The 20732-nt window shown below is 36.4% G+C and overlaps 2 protein-coding genes across 4 annotated transcripts in view; both read left to right on the forward strand.

The window, feature by feature from the left end:
* Nucleotides 1-20732, forward strand: part of LOC131432289 (connectin) — a 489804-nt gene that overhangs the window by 174852 nt on the left and 294220 nt on the right. The window lies entirely within an intron of this gene.
* On the forward strand, nt 5786-7281 carry LOC131432290 (CLIP domain-containing serine protease B4-like). 2 transcript variants are annotated; one of them, XM_058598485.1, is made up of 4 exons: nt 5786-5912; nt 5989-6382; nt 6440-6750; nt 6815-7281. In XM_058598485.1, exons 1-4 carry the CDS (start codon nt 5843-5845, stop codon nt 7147-7149), a joined length of 1110 nt encoding a protein of 369 aa, XP_058454468.1. In that variant the 5' UTR covers nt 5786-5842; the 3' UTR covers nt 7150-7281. The 2 variants fall into 2 exon arrangements, with proteins under 2 accessions (XP_058454468.1, XP_058454467.1); XM_058598484.1 differs by having other exon boundaries at nt 5810-5912; nt 5971-6382.

The following is a 20732-nucleotide window of genomic DNA, read 5'->3' on the forward strand; positions in this document are numbered from 1 at the left end:
TGAGTAAAGTAAGAACTAGTTGCATCAAGCATTCTGAAACACAATTTAATATTACGAATTAATTTGTATTGTTCTTTATTATTATAACAGTAGTGGGTCTGAAAAGAACCTTCTATGAAGACGTTCATTTAGGAGAGTGACGAGTTTAATTCGAATTTCGATGAATGTCGCTGACTTCCGTAATCTGTGTCAGACTGCCCTGTTGTCCGTGGATGCGATACTGATATTATTGGCGTAGGTATAGCGTTCACAACTGATTATAAGTATGATCGGCTTTCTACATTGATGTTTCTAGTAAATCCGAGATAATAAATGTGCTTCCCAGCTTGTGAAGGAGCGTATCTCATATCCAACTTTATATACTTGCTCATAAAATCATTGAATTCAATTTCGTCACATTCAAATTTGTAAATTTCAGAAAAAATAAAATACAGATATTATGATGAGATTTATGTGGAAATTCTGTTTCGCACAGGATATTGCGAAACGACACCCCTACTAGTATAAAGATGTGTTCTACATCAATACTTACATTTTCGCATTGCGTTAGCGCGTTGCTCGTCGTAATCGAATGCGCTAGTAACGAAGCAAACTTTTTCAACTCTATGTTCAATGTCTTTTTGTAAATCATTAACTATGTTTTTTATAGCAGGATCACGAGAACGTTGATATTGTCGTCGACGAACATTCTTCAACCGAATGATCAGGTGAAGATTGTCATCGAAGAATTTAATTTAGTTTGAGCTTTGAGAACTGAAAGATTTCTAGCTTCGATAATGTAATAATATAAATAATCTATTGCTGTGTCGATGTCCGCAGAATTTTCTAAAATAATTTCATGATTCACATGATTTTCAATGTGCGATCTATATTCAAAAAAATTAGCTCTATGATAGTTGAATATAGAACTAATTGGAAAAATTATAGCTTCGTTGGAAAGTCTGAATGTTACAGGAAGGTGATCTGAGTCAAAGTCAGCATGTGTAATCGATTCACTACAAATGTGACTTTGACCTGTTAGAACCGGATCAATCGTAGATGGGTTTTTCACGGAAGACAAACAAGTCGGATTACTGGGATACGGAACTGTAAAGTATCCAGCAGAGAGTTGATTGTGAAGTATTTTACCATTACTGTTCTCTTGCCTACAATTCCACTGGACATGCTTTGCATTTAAGTCCCATATTACGAAATGTTTTGGTCGATATCTTGTGAGTTTTAGTAAATCGCCTTTAAGGAAATTCAATTGTTCACTTCGGTTCCCAAGCTTTCAATAACCGTAGTATTGAAAGAATGTAAAATTCGATGATTAATTTGGTTTTTAGGAAATGTTTCTGTCACAATAGCAATATGAATTTTGTGAACTTTGAGAAAATTATAAAATTTATTTTCATTCGATTATGAAGATTGAACATTGCAATTTAAAATATTCCAATAATTGTTTAAATCATTGCTAAATTTTAAATTCATTCTAATTTTATTTGCAAATTGCTATCCAACTTGAAATGCTTCAAAAAGCGATTAAATCTAATTCATTCGGATGATCATTTGAACAAACTGATCTTTTATTTTCCGTTATATCTCCTAAATTGATTTCGTTTAAAGAAGCGAATGGCTTTGAAGGAATACTGGTAGGTAGATGTATACCTGTTACGCTAGCGTAACTGTCATTAAAAATAATTGAATATAGAAGACGAATTGGAAGGCGTACCTGTTTTGCCTATCTCATCTATAGAAAGGCTATACAATCGCTGCAAAAACTGACTTTTGAATCGCGGCCCGGAGGGCCGAATGTCATATACCATTCGACTCAACTCGACGAACTGAGCAAATGTTTATGTGTGTATGTGCGTGACAAATATTGTCACTCGCTTTTCTCGGGGATGGCTTAACCGATTTCCACAAACTTAAATTCAAATGAAAGGTCTTATGGCCTCATACAAAGTTCATGCATTCGAAGAAATAAGTGCCTTGGAAGACTTAGGCGTGGTATTTGTATCGTTTTTTGATCTTCAGCTATGTTCTGAAAATTTAGGATAGTTGATTTAACTTGTTGTAGTCTAAGCGAACGAGAGTTAATTTTTTTTCCCTGATAAGACATTTCAAATAATATAATTTATGATTTCCATCGCAAGTTGAACATGAAAATTTATCAGTGGTTTTAATCATTGGTCTTTCGAATGCGGTTTATCACAATTCAATCACCGTATATCCATATGACTGTTTTTGGTACCCTGGTTGAAGCGTTGACAACGACGACATTGCGTTAAGTTTACAATACCATTATGTCGTTTATAACGTGCCCAATAAATTTTAATGCGGAAAATGAATCGTACTTTTCCTAAAGTTTTCAAATTGTTTACATCACTTCGATTGAAGTGTATTAGGTAAAGTTCAAGGGAAATTCCAGAGCGTGGTTTAGAAGTACCATTCGCTCTTTTTTTCATTTTCAGTATTACTCGGGAAGGGGCAAAACCAAGCAATTCTTTTAGTTCATTTATAATTTCATCAGTACTCTGATCATTTGATAAGCCTTTCAAGACAGCCTTGAAGGGTCTGTCTGATTTTATATCATATGAATAAAATTTATGAAGTTTCTCGGACAAATATCGAATAAGACGTTCGTAATCTTCCAATCCATCCACCAAGACTCGACATTCTCCTCTTCGTCCGATTTGAAATGGGACTTTTACTTCCGGGAGAAAAGTAGAAAGCTCAGCACGGAATGCTTTGAAGTCGGAGATCATCACCGTCACTGGAGGCGTAGATGGTTGTTTCTTCCCTTAACGGCAAGCGTTCATTTTCGCAGAATTTTCTTCTATGTCGCTACAATCTGATTCAGATATCTTAAATATTGTTAGAAGGCATAGGATCAACGGTAGGGAAGTCCGTCGGCTGTCTTTTATTTGTACATTCAGATTCTGTAAGATCGTCAAAGTTGTTAGAAAAATGTGGAATAACGGATTCTTCCGTATTGTATTATTTTTAACCTTAGGCTTGTTGTCTTTCCGGTTGGATGCAGGCATTTTTGAAGAATATAATTTAACTAGGCTAAATTAGTCCTTGATTAGACTCCTAGTTTGGTTAAGTCTTGATAAAGACTGATTTTATGCTAGTCTTCATGATGATTGATTAGTTCGAAGAATAATTCTTTGGTTGGATAGCCTTGAAAAAGGCAGATTAATTTCTTAGTCTTGAAAAAGACTGATTATATTAGAATATCACTCTTTGTATAGCTTTGTAAAAGACTGACTAATTGTTGTCTTTAAAAAGACTGTTAGTGATTCAGGTAGCCTTAAAAAAACTGAAGTCTTGAATCAATGAAACTCTGGGTAGCCAGAAAAAAAGACGAGTGGGTAATGTCAGAGACATAACCGGATGACGTGAATACAAATAAAATGACGATTCAGTTTCTTAAATATTGAAGGATCTGAATTTTGGATCTGGATTTCGGGAGCTAAATTTTGAGCCGACCGCTAGAACTGAATATTGAATCTGAATTTTCAATTTTGATGCTAGAGTCTGGAACTGAATTCTGAAGCTGAGTTCAACAACTTAATTCAGGATTGCTGAACTGATTACTACATCTGTGTTGTGGAACTAAATTCGAGACCAGGATTCTGGCTCGACACTGAATTCTTAACCTGAATCCTAGTAATGTACTCTGAACCTAGATTCTACAGCTGAGTGTTAGCTACAGAATTTCGGTTCAGGATTCAGTTTTCAAATTCGGATTCCGAACCCAGCTCCGAAATCAAAATGTTATCTAAAAAATTTCGAAAATCTGCAGATTCTATTTCCAGATTTTATTTATCCTTCTAGATTGTAAAACTGAAATCATGAACCAAATTCTAATACTGCACTGAACTGAATTCTGAACATGGATTCTGCAGTGTATTTTTGAACTAAGCTCCGGAAATACTATTGAATTTTGAATCTGAATTATAATCCCAGATTTCGGTAGTTCCAGAACTTCAGGTTCAGAACTCAGTTTCAGGATTCTGAAACTACTGATACTGAATTCTGAACTTCGGACAAACACTTTGAAACTGAATTCCGGACTGAAGTTAAAATCTGGATTGTGAAAATCAACAAGAAAATCTGGTCTTTGATTCTTAATCTGAAATCCAGAACTGAGCTCTAGAACTGTAAACTACGCCGGCTAGAATGAATGAGTACCAATTTGTTAGCTTATTCACTTATGAAATATTTATAAAAAATACAATTCGAACTAGAATTATTTGAAAATGATGTTGAATGGAACAAAAGATATTCACGATCAAAAACTTACCAGTCACCCATATTATAAGCTCTTAAAAGGCGCTCAATAATAAAGTGAGACCTATTTACGTCAAAAAAGCCGAGAAAAGTATGCGAAAATTTTCTAATTCGAATCTATCGGACTGTCAGCACTCACTAAACCAATTATTTTCACTTCCAATTTGCATATTTCAACAGATAAGTAATTATAAATAATTTTTAGATAACATTTAGAGCCCTTTGAAGGGTTGGTTTTGTAGTTCCCCATCTTTGTTCATTTTTAGTTGTGTTTTTCTCAAATGCAAACGACCAGGAGCTGGATGATGCAATCACTCTTGTTTAAAGTGAAGCTCACATAGCGAACTATAAAAAAAACAGTCACGCAGCAGAACTGAATGCTTGATTCTGTATCTGGAATTAAATTCTGAAATTCTATTCAGAAACTGAATTCTCGATACTCAAACTGAAACTGAGCTGTGGACCTCAACCAACCGAAATGATACAATTGCTTCACTTTCTGTTAAGTCAACTGCACAGACAAGAATGAACGAAATATATCAAGTGTTAACCTTTTATACCTCTCCAGTAGGTAACGCGGAAATGAAATGTTGCTAACTACATCAATACCGTCGGCACGGGTACGAGAAAGGCAAACATGCTTTAAGTTTTCTTCTTTGATACTCGTTGATACCAAACATTTCAGAAAGCATTAGTTTTGAATAATTTGTGATTATGTCATACAACTGAAAATGTTTTCATAAATTGATGATCATATTTCAGATGGCATGTAGCAAAAATGATGTACATACGTTAGATACAACATGAGATATTCACGATCAAAAACTTATCACTCTCTCAGAAGGTAAATTTTGAAAAGGCGCCCCATAGTAAAGTAAGTCGTATTCACGACAAAATTCAAGGAGCCAAGAGCTATTCGCGTGAGGTGCGAACGACTGTTCAACACCGACTTGGTCGAAACAGTTAATTTCCCGGTCTTCCCTATACCATCGATAATACGTTTTTCTGGTATGCGGATTGGATACAAAAAAAAGATGAATGCATTTGATAGATATTTTTACGTATGAAATTTCATGGAAAATAATGGGTTAGATTGAACATGAATATTCATTTTAAGAAATGACATTAACAAATTTTTTTTCTGAGGGAAATTCCTGGAATTGTTCTGACAAGTGATTAAGAAATGCTCAGAGGACCCGTGGCACGTTCGATTAACGATTATGTCATTGCAATGAAGTGTTTTAGTCAAGTGCTGGGTTCGAATTGCGCACGTCAAAGATTTCTATTGTTTGTTCATACTCACGAGCAGAGAAGTAAAAAAATCCATCTGCTATTATTTCGTTACAAAGGTTCCCGTTGCGGTTGAGACTTGAAGCGTCCGATCAGCGCACGATTGAAGTGGAATGACGAGTTTCTCGATGAAGCATCCACGCACCCAAACTCTTATCTATGTTGAATGTTGCCACTAGCGGGGATTCCCCACACACGACGATCGCCTACCGAGCGAACGGCACAGTTGCGTCAAGATTCTGGCATCGTTTGGTTCGAAAACAGAAAAAACACAATGCAGCCGACTAAATATTCACTGAAACTGTCAATTGCGACTTTGGTGTTCGCATGGGACTGGTCGAACGGTATGTCGTCGCCGGAAGTCAGGTCAGGACACTTCAGCAGTGAGTCTCTCACCATCAGCTTTCTATTTGAGGTTAGCCATGAACGACGACTGCCAAACTCCGGCCGGACATCATGGGCGCTGTTTACCGGTGAAAAACTGCAAATATATTCTGGATATTCTACACAAACCCGGATTCAGCGCGCAGGATCAGCAGTATTTGGACCAGTTCCGTTGTGGGAAGCTGTCGGGATCACGGAAAGTGCTGACCTGCTGTCCGGAGTTCCAGAGTGTTGACGGATGTGGTCGGTTGACTCTGAGGGACAACATTATCGGTGGTCAGGAGACGGAACCGGACGAATTCCCCTGGACGGCTTTGCTGGTTTATGCCATGGGCGTACGAGTATTTTATCGCTGTGGAGGGGCGCTGATTGGCGATCGGTACGTACTGACTGCCGCCCATTGCGTGGACAGTTTGGGTCGCATGAAGCTGTGAGTAGCATTTTGTATCATTTTGTTACGAGCAGAATATTTGGAATTAGTTTCTAGGGTGGCTGTTCGCCTAGGCGAGTGGGATCTAAGTACCGTGTATGACTGCAAAGACGAAGAATTCGGCAGATCACGTTGTAACAAATTTCCTCATCGGGATTTTGACATTGAAAAAGTTTTCGTTCACGAAGGATACTCCAGCACGCGGCTCAACAAGGAACATGACATTGCACTTTTGAAGCTAGCTAAGTCAGCTCCCAGCACGGATTCTATATCACCAATATGTTTGCCCACTGTGGAAATGGATAGCCGAATGGAACCCGAAAAAAGCTTGTTTGATGTCGCCGGTTGGGGAGCTACGGAAGCCGGAGGTGATTCCTTAGTAGTACAATGCCACAATTTATTTGAAAAAATAAGTTATAATTTATTTTGCAGTACCGCGAAGTGATCGCAAGAGAAAGGTGACGTTGCCCGGTCAAAATTTGTCCGAATGTCAGTTAGCTTACGAAGCGGCTGCTGTGAGCTTCACGGAAAATCAACTCTGTGTTGGTGGCACCGTTGGCAAGGATAGCTGTCGAGGTGACTCGGGAGGACCGCTGATGGTGATAATTGACAATCGTTGGCATCTGGCCGGCATAGTTAGTCTGGGTGCTGTCAAATGTGGCATGAAAGGTGTTCCAGGAATCTACACCCGACTGGGTAGTTATTTACCGTGGGTGGCCGCCAAGATCGAAGGAGCGGATAGATTCCAGGTGATGGGGTCTCACTAGGCGTGTTAATTAAATTATTCAATCTAGTTTTAGTTATTTTGGTCTATAAACTGCTGTCAACTGTATTAAAGAACAGGTGACAGGTACAAACAATATATTTCGTTTTCGCTTGATGCTGAACATAACCTAGTTTCCAACCTATGACTTAGTATTTGTTTGAAAAAATATTTGTTTGAAGAAACTATCTTGGTTTTACTAGGGAAGCCACAAGCACCGGGCTGCACCAGGACCGACAGCTCCTAATAATTTATACCATTTCATTGGGATTAACAGTTTTGGAAAATTGTATGTTTTATATATTTTCTTGAAGTTTTTCAAAAATATTGTATCAAAATTTCAAATTATTCGGAACAAAACACTCATAATGTTTTTTGTTCACTTTTTGAGGAAAAAAATTTAAACGGGTTTTTTTTAAAAACAATTTTATGATCACGATCCTGCAAAATCTACTGAACCGATTCTATTCAAACTTGGAACATACTTTCTTGGTATAAAATGTTCCCCCCCCCCAAGTTTTTGAAATTTTTTCAGTTTATGGTAGTTTTTCACTTCAAAATTAGCGGGAATTTTTGCGTAGAGGAGCTGGGGTCCACTAGGAGATTGATAGTACCTATTAGCTCTCTCCGGACAGTACCAGCCTAGATGCCGTGTGGAATCCGGCGGGAAAAAATGAACCAAGAATAGATCCACTGGGTTCCTGCTTCCATGTCGTAAAAGGCGACAATTGCAGGAGTTTCATTTTCCTTTCAGTTATCAGATATTTTCAACGCTTCACTTCTGATTACTCTGTTTTACTAAATTATCTCTTTATTCAACCTATAAATTTCCGTCTAGCTTCGGAGAAAAGTTTTATTTGGAATGTTTTCTTCTTCCATGTTATTGATTGTCTTTCAGGATTATAAATTGAATGATAAAAATCAACTATTGCGCAAATCCGTTGATATTACAAAGTTAATAACAAGAGGACGGGTATAGCGTGACGGGTAAGTCGATGTATTTCACGCAGCTCGCCTGGGTTCGATTCCTAACCCCGCACATAGGGTCAGAAAGTTTTTCTGGCCCGAAGAGGCGAATGACATTAATGTTAAAACCTCTATAATTGAAACAAAAAAAAAGTTAATAACAGAGATAACATATATCGGTGTATTGAATGCATAGTAAAGAAATACTTGATATTAATATTTCAAACAATAAATTTATATTTTTCTCGGTAGCCGGCTGCCAAGATCAACCAATATAAACAATTCATAATTTTAATAAATAATTAAAACAATAAATCGGAAATAATAAAGAATCAAGAAAAAATCTGTTCACCTTTGTTTGGTGATTTAAAATGATTTTATAACAACTGTTTAGAATATATCAATGCAGTGAATCAACTACCCAGAAAACCATTTCGTACCTATATCGCAAACTATAATCGCATTATGCGTTCTGTTATATATTATAATAAAATCGCAGAGCATACTGCAAATATGGCCTATGCGTGCAAAGGTGGAGGCGATATACATGCAATTTCGAAAAATCAAAAGCTAGATGCGATGTAGTAAAGCATTTAATGTGATTCAGTTTATCAGCTTCAGTGATTTTCTTTTGTAATGTATGCGATCGTAAGTATATTTTTTTGAGAGTTTATTCAAGTGTCTATGCGATTCTAACCATACATCCTACTATTAAGCAAAAAATAACAACGAGCTTTTACGGATCGAGGCTCGAACCTGAAACTTGTGGATCGTTTACCGAGTTTTCCTACTCTCATCCATACCATAGCTGTTGATAAGCCCGATTTCAGACAAATACATTCTATTTATCTTATAGATGACTGAGTCACATCGCATATCTAAGCATAACTAGAATCTTACAGTGCGAAATAACTCATTACGTTTTATGATGTAAACTATCATTTACATTCACACACATATGTGTTCACAATATATCGTAGAAGAGAAGGTTTATAGAATTTCTTATTGTGAGGAAGTTCGTATTGTTTCACGAACAAGTCTGTTGTTTACATAAATATTCCATGATACTTATAATTTTCAATTATCCTAACCATTTTTCGAACAAGTGTTCTTGAATTTTCAGTAAAACACTCCGTATTAGCATGCGACCAAATATTTTTATATTCAGCCAGTAAAGTCAGAATTGTGAGCTAATCGCATTGGATCCTAGGAATTATCATCTTGTGCGAGGGGATTTAAGTACAATGCGATATAATTCAGACAAATTTTGGATATCATGTACAGCCAAACATTTATGGAAGTAATGCGAGTTCAATTCTGTATACGGCGAGGTTGTTCAAACAATTATGCGATTGTATGCTCATCGTCGCAATAAGCTTGTGCGATAGCATCATATGGGTAAAAATATGAACTTCAGTTATATGATTATGCGATGGTGATTATGAACCGCGTTTTAAACGATCTAATTCGTGCTACCTTATGCGATTTGTGGTTCTCTGGGTATTTTGTCTTAATCATATTCACTCATTTATTTTGTATCACGTAATTTCATTTATAAAAAATAGGGAAGTTTTTATTCTTTACGCGGTAGTATTGCAAATTTTTCTTCAGTTTCCTCGAATGAGAACTGTGAATCAAGACTTGCCGGGACTTCAATATAGGATATTGTTGAAACGTTCACTCGGGAAGCCAGTGAGTTTAGTGGTGCATCCGGGCATCTTGAAACCGGAACATACTAAGTCGCGCGCGAATAATACCAATACTGAAATTTTTACTAACAAATACCCTTCTCCCGTGACACTTGTGGAAGGCGCAGTAGTATATACGGCCTCTAGTGTTGGACTAACATCCCTTCCCATTCCTTAGACGATCTACGTTCGGGCCTGGCCGGCGCCGGTACTGATCAATGAATTCTGGGATTACCAGAAGATGTACATTGAATGATGATTTACCAGTCCCAGGTCGGATTATCTAGAAACTCCCTGTACAATTTCAGCTAATGCCGGTCAGTAACGGAGTAGCAACTAGGGGTGGTCGCTCAAGCTCAAATTAGCGGGAATTTTTGCGTAGGATCGCGTTTTTTCTGCATAAATATGCCTCAAACTATTGAAAAATTCAAAATAATAACTTGAGAACGACGAAGGGGGCAGAAATAACTCGTATTTTAAGTAAATTTAAGAACATTTTTGATTTCATATAATTCTACGCCATGTTATCGTGTTCAACGCGCAACGTGATTCTCAAAATAGGTTTTTAGGGGATGCCCTGTTACCGCCTTATTTTTAAATAACAATATACGGGAGTTTAACTAAATATTCTTTAAATAACGTAAAATATTTGAATAAATTCGCTTAAGCTCTTTTTCTCTCCTTAAAATGTGCTCAATCCACCTAGCAGTGAGATGATACCTTTTTTTATCAATCCGCATGTGTTTTTTGCATGGATATTCTTCGGTGTTTTAGTTCCCATGACATTATGTTACATTGTCGTTTTAGGCGGCTATTTGAGATTTTAATCACTCTGTAATGACGAAACTGCAAAACGGACGAATTTGCGGTGGATTGATTCAAGGCGTTGAATGACTCGAAGGTGAAAAGGTCACCAAACGACAGATGCATACTCTAGAGTCGAGCGTATCAAGCTGCAGTTAATTAATTTTGTCTGTCAATTTGGATTTTTTTTTGAGAAAACGATTGAGCTTTGAGAAACGATTCGATACTGGAACCGGTATTCGAGAATCGGTGCAGCCGAAGTCAGATAAATTCACCTGAGTAGCTGTATAGTTTACATTTGTTTCAAAATGTTTGAAAATCAGTGTAGACATATTTGAGAAATCCGAATCGAAAACTTAATACAAATAAAACTGAAATAAGTTTATTTGGTTATCGTTTATCCAAATCTACAAACCCGATACAACTGATTAATTTATGTGAAATGGACATTTTTATACTAATTACCCTGTATCCCCGAAATAGGAAGTTGGATCGGACTGAAAAGCAGGATGTTTTATAGGATCTTGAAACTTTTTATTTTAATCTTAGATTTCATTTGAATCTTAGATCGGTTCAGCCATCTGCGAGAAAAATGAATAACACAATTTTAATTTCGTTTCACATATCATCCTGTAATTCCGGAACCAGAGGTCGGAACCAAACATAATTCAGGAACCTTGTTTGGGAGCATACGACTTTTCATATGAGTCTGAGTTGGTAGAAAACGGTTGAGTCATCTCCGAAAAAAATGAGTGAAATTATTGGTCAAACACGCATTTGCTGATCTCGACGAACTGAGTCGAATGGTATATGGGAGTTAAGTTCTTCCAACAAGTAGTTTAAAACAATATAATTATGAAATTGCTTTCAACTCGAAAATTCTGCCATCATCTGGTTTACATATGCCATATTCGAACGATTATGTTGCCAGAAATGAAGAGTGCTAAAATCGGTCCGAGGCAAAATGTCATGAAAAAGGATGCTGTACGCAGTCTTTTTGGTACTTAGAAACAATTGTATGTAAAAGTATGAAAAAAATCATGTTTCACGTTGCTCCCAAGCATTGCTTTGTCATACAGCGCTCAAAACTTCTACTACTGTAATAGGGGGAAAAGTCGTTTACACAAAAATGTCGATATCTCCGTTAAAAATCAACGGATTTTAAAAATCTATGGCTTGTTGGATAGCTATTACCGTACGAAATCTAAGTCTGGAAACATATTTTGCTTTCAAGGTTAAGTGTGACAGATACTGTCAAAAACCTATTTTAATCCACCTAGTGGTGTAATGATGCCTTTCTCATATTACTCATTACATCATAAATATAACCGTGAAATTCGCAAAAACAACTGTTTATTGAATAGGAATAGGATAATTTGTTCGGATTTAATCTCACACACTCTATAAATCCTGTTTAACCTGTAGTTCCGAATCCGGAAGTAGTATCCACAACAAATTAAGGAATTCCTTATGGAATCGTAAGACTTTTCCTTTGGCCCTATAAGTTTGTGAAAATCTATTCGGCCATCTCCAAGAAAAGTGAGTGGGATCCTTTTTGCAGTTTCTAATCACTATTTTCAATTCTCTCGAAACCGGATTCAGATGAACGGAATAGCCGAAGTTGGTTCGTTTGCTACCAACAAATATGACCTACAAATTGGAACAGTTTTGAACGTAGTTAAACTTATACTTACTATCTCATGCTCTATTTCGTTTAAACCAATTGAACTAAATCTAACGAAACGAACCTGCGTTTCTGTTACTACTGCGTGCTAAACAGCATGAAACATGTAGTAGGATTGTTATTATTATTATAGAAAAAAGCACGCCATGTTCGTTTTGTGTTTTCTTCTTCTTTCGGTGTTGTACATATTGTCACTCTATATGGCGATTTGAAAACTTTGACACTCATCGCCCTGTAACTGCGGAACTGGAAGTCGGATCCGGATGAAATTTCACAGTAGGTTTAAAGACAGTATGAACTTTAATTCAAATCAAGATTTGTGAAAATCGGTTCAAGCATCGCAGAGAAATCGAAGTGAATTTAGTTTTAGGAGTTTTTCTTCTCCACTTTCGGTGCTCTCGGAACAGGAAAAGAGGGGACCAGTAGTGCCGAATTAAGTTTTCAAGCCCACAAATTAACAAGCTCTGCAAACTAGAAGAATTTATCAGACAGTTTTATGGGATTTGTACCTGTTTTTAACCATTATTCGTGGAAAAATAGTAATAAAATTGGTAATTTTCCACTTATCACGCTTTAGTTCCGGAACCGGAAATGTTCCACAAATTTTTAGGATATTATAAGACCTTTCAATTGAATCTAAGTTTGCGAAAATCGGTTGAGTTGTTCCAGAGATAATTGAGTGTAAACTTTTTCTCAAATTTTCACATATTAATATATAACTCCGGAACCGGAAGTCACATTCAAACGAAATTCAATAGCAAGTTATGGGACCATAATACCTTTTATTTGAATCTTAGTTTGTGAAAATCGGTTCAGCCATCTCTGAAAAAAGTGAGTGCATATTTTTTTCACTTATTTGGTACATATCATCCTATATCTCCGGAACCGGAAGTCGGATCGGAATGAAATTCAATAGCAGACTATGGGACTATGAGACCTTTCACTTGAGTCTTTGTTTGTGAAAATCGGTTTGGCCATCCCTGAGAAAAGTGAGTGCATATTTTTGTTACATACACACACATACACACACACACACGGACGGACACACACACAGGCATTTGCTCAGTTCGTCGAGCTGAGTCGAATGGTATATGACATTCGGCCCTCCGGGTCTCGATTAAAAAGTCGATTTTCACAGTGATTGCATAGCCTTTCTATATGAGAAAGGCAAAAACTGAAAATTTTGACATAAAACTTCGTATAACTCAAAAAGTAAACATCCGATCTCAAAACCATTCAATAGCGTTCAGGGTGATGGGGTGACCTTTCATTTGCGACTAATTTGATCAAAATCGCTCCAGCCATCTCTGAGATCTCGATTTCTTAGTTGACAACATACACACATACACGGACACACACACACGGACACACACACACACACACGGACATTTGCTCAGTTCGTCGAGCTGAATCGATTGGTATATGACACTCGGTCCTCCGGGCCTCGGAAATTTTTTCTAAAGTTTGAGCGAATTCTATACCTATTTTTTATATATATAAAAAAGGTAAAAATACCAAAAACAGTGTTTTTGCTTGCTCATATAGAAAGGCTATGCAATCACTGTGAAAACCGACTTTATAACCGACCTGGAGTACCGAATGTTATATATCATTCGACTCAGCTCGACGAACTGGACAAATGTCTGTGTGTGTCCCTCCGTGTGTGTCTGTTTGTGTGTATATATGTAAATAAAATATACAATCACTTTTCTCGGAGATGACTGAACCGATTTTCACAAAATAATATATCTGACTTCCGGTACCGGAGTTACATGGTAACATGTAAAAATTAGAGGAAAAGTGTGTATTCAATTTTCTCTGAAACAGCTCAACCGATTTTCACATACTAAGATTCAAATGAAAGGTATTTAAGTTTCCTAAATATTGCTGGAACATTTTATCCGGATCCGACTTCCGGTTCCGGTATTAAAGCGTGATAAGTGGACAATTACCAATTTCATTAGTATTTTTTCACAAACGATGGGCAAAAACTATAAACGAATGTCAATGAATTCAAATTTATTTGATGAAATATGAAATTCTCACTTCCGGTAGTGCAGTAATACCGTGCCGGTGGTGTAATGATGTCAATAATAATAATAAAAGTAATAATTCATCTACATGTTATATGCTACTGATTCATACTTTTTAGCTAGACTTTTATATGCAGAAGTTAGAGAAACGCAGATTCGCTTCGTTTGTTAGATTTCGTTTAATTGAGTTAATCCAAATAGAGCATGAGATAGTAAGTCTAGGTTTAACTAGGTTCAAAACTGTTCCAATTTTTAGGTCATATTGGTTGCTAGCAAACAAACCAACTTCGGCTATTCCGGTCATCTGAATCCGGTTTCGGAAGCATTGGAAATAATGATTGAAAACTGCAAAATGGTCTCACTCACTTTGCTTCAAAATGGCCAAATCGATTTTCACAAACTTATAGGGCCAAAGTAAAAGTCTTACGGTTCCATACGGTATTCCTAAATTTGTTGTAGATACTTCTTCCGGTTCCAGAGCTACAGGGTAAACAGGATTTGTAGAGTTTGTTAGATTATTTCTGAAGAAACTTTCCTATTTCTATTCAATGAACAGTTGTTTTAGCGAATTCCGGAGTAATATTTTTTATATTGTGAGTAACATGAGAAAAGCATCATTACACCACTAGGAGGATTAAAACAATTTTTTTAATTAAAGTTATCCCTTACTCCCCTCTTAAGAGAGAGAAAATGGAACTTTTTGCTCAATATGATATAAGATATCATACTAGAGTTTGACAACACTTTAACATTCAAAATCAACAGATTTTAAAATTCATGATATCGGAAGAACAGTCGATTAAGATTGGGACATTCTTCTAGTCTTGGATTGCGTTGCGTTGTGACGATGGACTTGGCGCATTGCAAACTAATCTCTTGGAATTCATTATATTCACTTTGTAAGCTATGGACAATAGAAATTATGTAGAAACTCTCTATACTGACTTCAGCAAAGCTTTCGACAGAATTGACATACCATTATTACTATTCAAAATTTAAAAATATGGCATTGAACAAAAACTTTTGGAATGGCTTGGATCATATCTCACAAAACGTAAACAAATTGTACGCTATCAAAACACATACTCCAAATCAATAAATGTCACTTCAGGTGTTTCCCAAGGCCCACATTTAGGCCCTCTTCTTTTTATCTTGTACGTAAACGACATTTCCTTCTTACTCAAACATCTGAAAGTACTTGTATATGCAGACGACATGAAGCTCTTTCTGGAAATAAAAAATGCTGTAGATGCTGAATGATGTAAATTCTGAAGTATTCCAATATGAAATTAACGTATTCAACATTTGGTGCAATAAAAGCTTACTCCAACTAAACGTTAAGAAATGTAGTTCAGCAACGTTTAGTAGGAAAATCATGTCTCCTTCTATTAACATATATCTAGGAAGCCAACCGGTAGAAAAATGTAAAATTATTAGAGACCTAGGCGTAATTTTGGACTCAAAACTTTCTTTCGTGAAGCATTATAATACAATTGTCAATAAAGCAAACAGTATGTTAGGCTTCATTGAACGTTTTAGTCATAATTTTCAGTACCCTTAAACAATAAAATTATTATATACAACTTACGTCAGGCCAATTTTGGAATACTGCGGCAAAGTATGGAACCCATGTACCTCCGTACACGTAGAACGCATCGAATCTGTCCAAAAAACAATTTCTACTGTTTGCGCTTCGTAGACTAAACTGGACTACATTTCCTCTTCCATCATATAAAACGCGTTGTATGCTCAAAAACTTACAATCAGTGCTTTCAGAACTAAAATTTTATGCTCCTAGTCGTCATCTCAGAAGTCGTCAAATATTCTCGGAAAAAAATAAAATAAAACAAATTAAGCCAAAAATAATTCTGTTAATCAAATGATGCGCTTTTTTAACGAAAACTGCCAAAAAATCGATCTAACTATGTCTAGGAAACAAATAAAAGAAAAATTGAAACCAAATCGTAGAAATAATGTTTGGCATATAAGACCATTGTAACTTTTTTTTGTCTGTAGTCTACATTTGTTTGACGAATAAATAAATAAATATCATCATGTTTTCTGCGGATTGACAAATAAAAGTTGCCTAGGAAATAGCCTCGAGCTGGATGGATTCTTAGTACCAATAGGATCGTAGCACTATGTCTAACCTTGTACACGCTGAATCGTACTTAAGTTTGTACACAAGTGCAGTGTACAAGTTTGAACATCGTGTTTTAAACTTGAGTACAAACATACAACGTTTATACTTCAATGTTCCCTTTGAGGAGAGCGGTTGAGAAGTGAGTTTGAGTTCTTTACAAACTTAATTCAACACAAATTTCAGAACATATTATTCTAGTGAAATCAGAAACACAAAGAAGTAACGCACACAGAATAAAACATTTTCATGGCGTGTAAATCAAAAGTCATATGAACCAGACATCAATGGAAGTGAAATTTAGATTGAAAACCGTCATCAATGAAATTTAAATAGGAATGCAATAAGACTATATAAATAGGAATGCCAAAGACTGGATTATTAAATTACCTCAAAGTTTTGCATTGATAGTGAATTGGAAAATAAATAACTTTAACTGGAAAAAGATGTAAATTTACTAAGTATTGTAATTTTCAAAAAAAAAAACCCTCTTTTTATTCGTGTAACGGTGTAATGATACCAACAACATACAACCATGTCTGACTGCGCTTCAGAGTGTCTATAACAAGGTTCAGAGTGGCGAAATGGTAGCGCGTATGAACGGAATGCATAAGAACGCAAGTTCGAGTCCTGTCTCTGAGCGTATCTTTTTCCAATAAATCATCTTTTCTGTTAGTTTCTCATTCGTTGGCTTCTCCAATATATGTTTCCACTCAGTCATTGCAAAACTGAACATACAAGACCGAAACATTGAAATAATCTAGAAATCCGCTTTAAAGAGTTCTTAGATGATGACTCGAGTCTTCATCCACATAACTGTTGGAAACCGTAATCGAATTGCCGATATAGCTGCAGTTGGTTTGTATGACCAGTCTCTAACACAACCTTTAAATGATAACAGTTTTGAGACATGTTAAGATTTTTTACGTTTTCTGCATCATCGCTCTTAATGGTAGTGTTAAAATTGGAAGACTCGTCATTCGGTAATTTCAGAGTCGAATGTCGGAACATTTTTCACTGACATAGTGTTATGAAATCAAAACAACAAACATTTGAAACACAAATTGGCTCAAGTGACACGTTTTCCATTAAAACAAAAGTTCTTGGTATACCCCAAAATCTCCATTTACGAAGTTTTTTTGAAGAAGCATTCGAATTATGTAACTCTTTTTACGAACCAAATCTGGACTAATGTTATATTCTCTTTCGAAGTAAATTCCAAATAACGTAAACTTTTCTTACGAGCTTGTACATTTAAGGTGGGAGTTTTTTTTTATATTATGCCGTTTCAAATCATTTTTCTTTCGAATTTTACAAGAAATCGTGAAAATATTAGTTACTGATCAATTAAACTGAACTCGGTCCTAGGATTCTGGTTCCGGATTCACCGGAAATAGTGGTCGAAATTTAAAAAAAAAAGAAACTTATCTCGAAGGCAATTTCCACTTATTTAAGTCTTCTGATCGAAAACACCATTGCTGAACATTATCCGGAGCCACTTTGTGCATGGAGTGTCATTTGAGCCATTTTGTGCTGGTTTTATAACACTTTAAGTCTAATATGGTGATATTCAACCGGAAGTGCATGCGGGAGTGCATATTTTGAGCCATGTCATTCCAAAGTGACATATACAAAATTCGCGCTGACAAAAGAATGCGTATTTCTCCGTATAACGAACTACAGATTGGACCAACGAAACCTTTGAAAACTACGTACTGCTATTTCAGTGAAAAATTTTTCAATAGCATAGCATTATTGACGAATCGTCTTTTGAACAAATGACAACACGGTATGCAAATGGATTGCAATAACCGATTCTCAAAAATTACCTATTCTCAAAAATTATTGAAAATTATGCCGTTTTTCATTGAAAAACACTGGTGGCGTGGATTGCTCTGATTTTGCACTTTCGAGCAGAAAGGCAATATTTTGACGGTGTTTCATTGCCATTTCTGCTCGAAAGTGCAAAACCAGAGCAATCCACGCCACCAGTGTTTCTCAATGAAAAACGCCATTAGTTTCTCCTAAGCATGCTACAGTTTGAAAGATCATAGCATAATGTTTCACAGTGTCAACCTGTCAGATCGTCCGACAACGCTAGCGTACTCACGATATATATTCTCTAAATAGGTATTTTTAGCTAATCTAGCGGGCAATTCTGTGGAAAATGTGCATTTCGTCAAAGTTTTCATCGTAACTCGAGGCTGACGACTTTGAATAGCTCATATAACCTACCTCACAGTTCACATTGTTTCTACTTCACCAAATCCATGGCAGTCCGATTCTTACTCAGCCGAAACGACGACTTTTTCTGGTCGACGGTGGATTCAATCAACAACACACCATCGATGAAAATTCCTTCCACCCCGCACAAGCGGACAAATTTTCCACTTAATCGCCATCGCTGCCACCGGGTGACCGATGAAGTGCCATGTAATGAATTGCCTTCCGGAATAAATCATAAATAATTATTGAGTTCGGAGCGGTGATCCGGAAAACGATACCCTTTTCACTGGAGCCAGTTGTGGGGTTGGAAAAATGTGTTTGTGTCTATGTGGGAAAAATTAGACGTTTCCCGTTGGTCAGTGATTTTGTGCCACCGTTTGCTATGATCGAGTGACACCACGCCGTCACACAGCAGTGGTTTAAATCGATAAAAAACGTGAACCTCATTCAGTAGCATTCAAACTATTCTTTTAAGGACTGAGGCCTGTAGGTCGCGTGTAACCACGTGGCTCGCTCTGCGTATTACATTTCCCTCCATGCTCTCTCTAGCAAATGTGCAAAATTACTCTCGATGTGGCCGGGTGGCCAAGAAAGTTTTGATATTTTCAGTTACAAGTTTGATTACATCACATAAAATCCAATAAAGTTGCCTTGCTGAGCCGATTTTATGTATCTCTCATGTTTCTTTACGTTACCAGGTAACAAGAGCAGAAAAAATGGTGCGTCTGTAGAAATCGACTTACCTTTACAAAAATAACATTCACTTTATTTTCATCGCGACAACCCCTATGTTTTTATCGCATCTAAATTAATTTATCTAGACATTGTCAGAATAGATTTTTGATCCATGCTTTTGAAGGCGAGATATTCAATGAACAAGTTGCAAGACGGCGTTTTCAGCTAAGCAATTCTTCCTTCAGAAAAAAGACTTTCCCGACAGCTAATGTCAATGAATCAGTCAGAAATTTTCACAGAATAATCTAAACTAATTTTTTAAGAAATTGTCAGTTGGGTTTTTTTTATATGATAGACATTGTCAGGAGATATTTTTCATGCATGCCTTTAAGGCGAGATATTCAATGAACAAGTTGAAAGACGGCTTTTTCAGCTATGCAATTCTTCCTTCAGCAAAAAGACTTTTCTTACCGCTAAAGTGAATGAATTCTTCTGAAACTTTCACGGAATAATCTAAAGATTGTCAGTTGAGTTTTTTTTATATTCGTCACCGTTTCTGAGAAAATCAGATTTGTAGCGTGAAAATAGTCCTCTAATATGCCCTGAACCACACTGGCCTCAGCCCTTTAGATAAAATGTAGTCCCAAAAATGCGCGCAGAATTTTAACCGGTTGACTTGAACGAATCGTCGCACAAAGGGTAACAGACAAAACCGATACAGAGAAACCAGGAATGTTTTCAGTGATTGATCGAAGTGGGCTTACCACACGTTTTGTTGGCTTGTAAAAACAGACTCCAAATGATTCGTAATGGATTTGTGAATATTTCACTATTCGAATATATCCTAATTTAAACTTTATTGTTAATGATTACTATTATTCTATGCAGGGCCGGTGAAAGAGGTGAGTACGGTGGGTAGTACTATCCACCCGAAAATTCCAAAGGTGGGTAATTACCTGTGCATTTTATAACTATTAATCGGAAACGCAATCACCCAGTACGGTGCACTTCTTACCTGAATGGTTGTTCGTGATAAAAAGAGTGAAGCAGTTCTTTTACAATTCGATTGACCTGTTGAAGTCGTACCCATGGCATGCTATGCATTGATCATTATGAATTCGTTTGTACCCACACATTACCCACCTGAAATTTCTTACGAAAAATAATAGTACTATTAGTATCATTTATAACAATAAAAATAGTGTTATTGTACCTGTGAATAATAAATAAAATCAGAATTATAAAAAGCTAGTACTCAAGGTAGAGCAAGGATGTGGAGATATACAACAAAAAGGTGAAGCGTGACAATGGTCATTTTAGCAAGCAGAAATCTTTTAGTGACTTAACTTTTACCTTTAACCAAAGGGGTCA

This window comes from Malaya genurostris, chromosome 2, assembly GCF_030247185.1.
Source record: "Malaya genurostris strain Urasoe2022 chromosome 2, Malgen_1.1, whole genome shotgun sequence".
In the NCBI taxonomy this organism is placed as follows: Eukaryota; Metazoa; Arthropoda; class Insecta; order Diptera; family Culicidae; genus Malaya; species Malaya genurostris.

Excerpts from the sequence above, each read along its gene's own strand:
- LOC131432290 (XM_058598484.1), top strand. The coding sequence starts at position 5,843 with ATGCAGCCGACTAAATATTCACTGAAACTGTCAATTGCGACTTTGGTG. Across the intron at positions 6,383-6,439 it reads AGTTTGGGTCGCATGAAGCT|GGTGGCTGTTCGCCTAGGCG; the intron begins GTGAGTAGCATT and ends ATTAGTTTCTAG. Across the intron at positions 6,751-6,814 it reads GGGAGCTACGGAAGCCGGAG|TACCGCGAAGTGATCGCAAG; the intron begins GTGATTCCTTAG and ends TTTATTTTGCAG.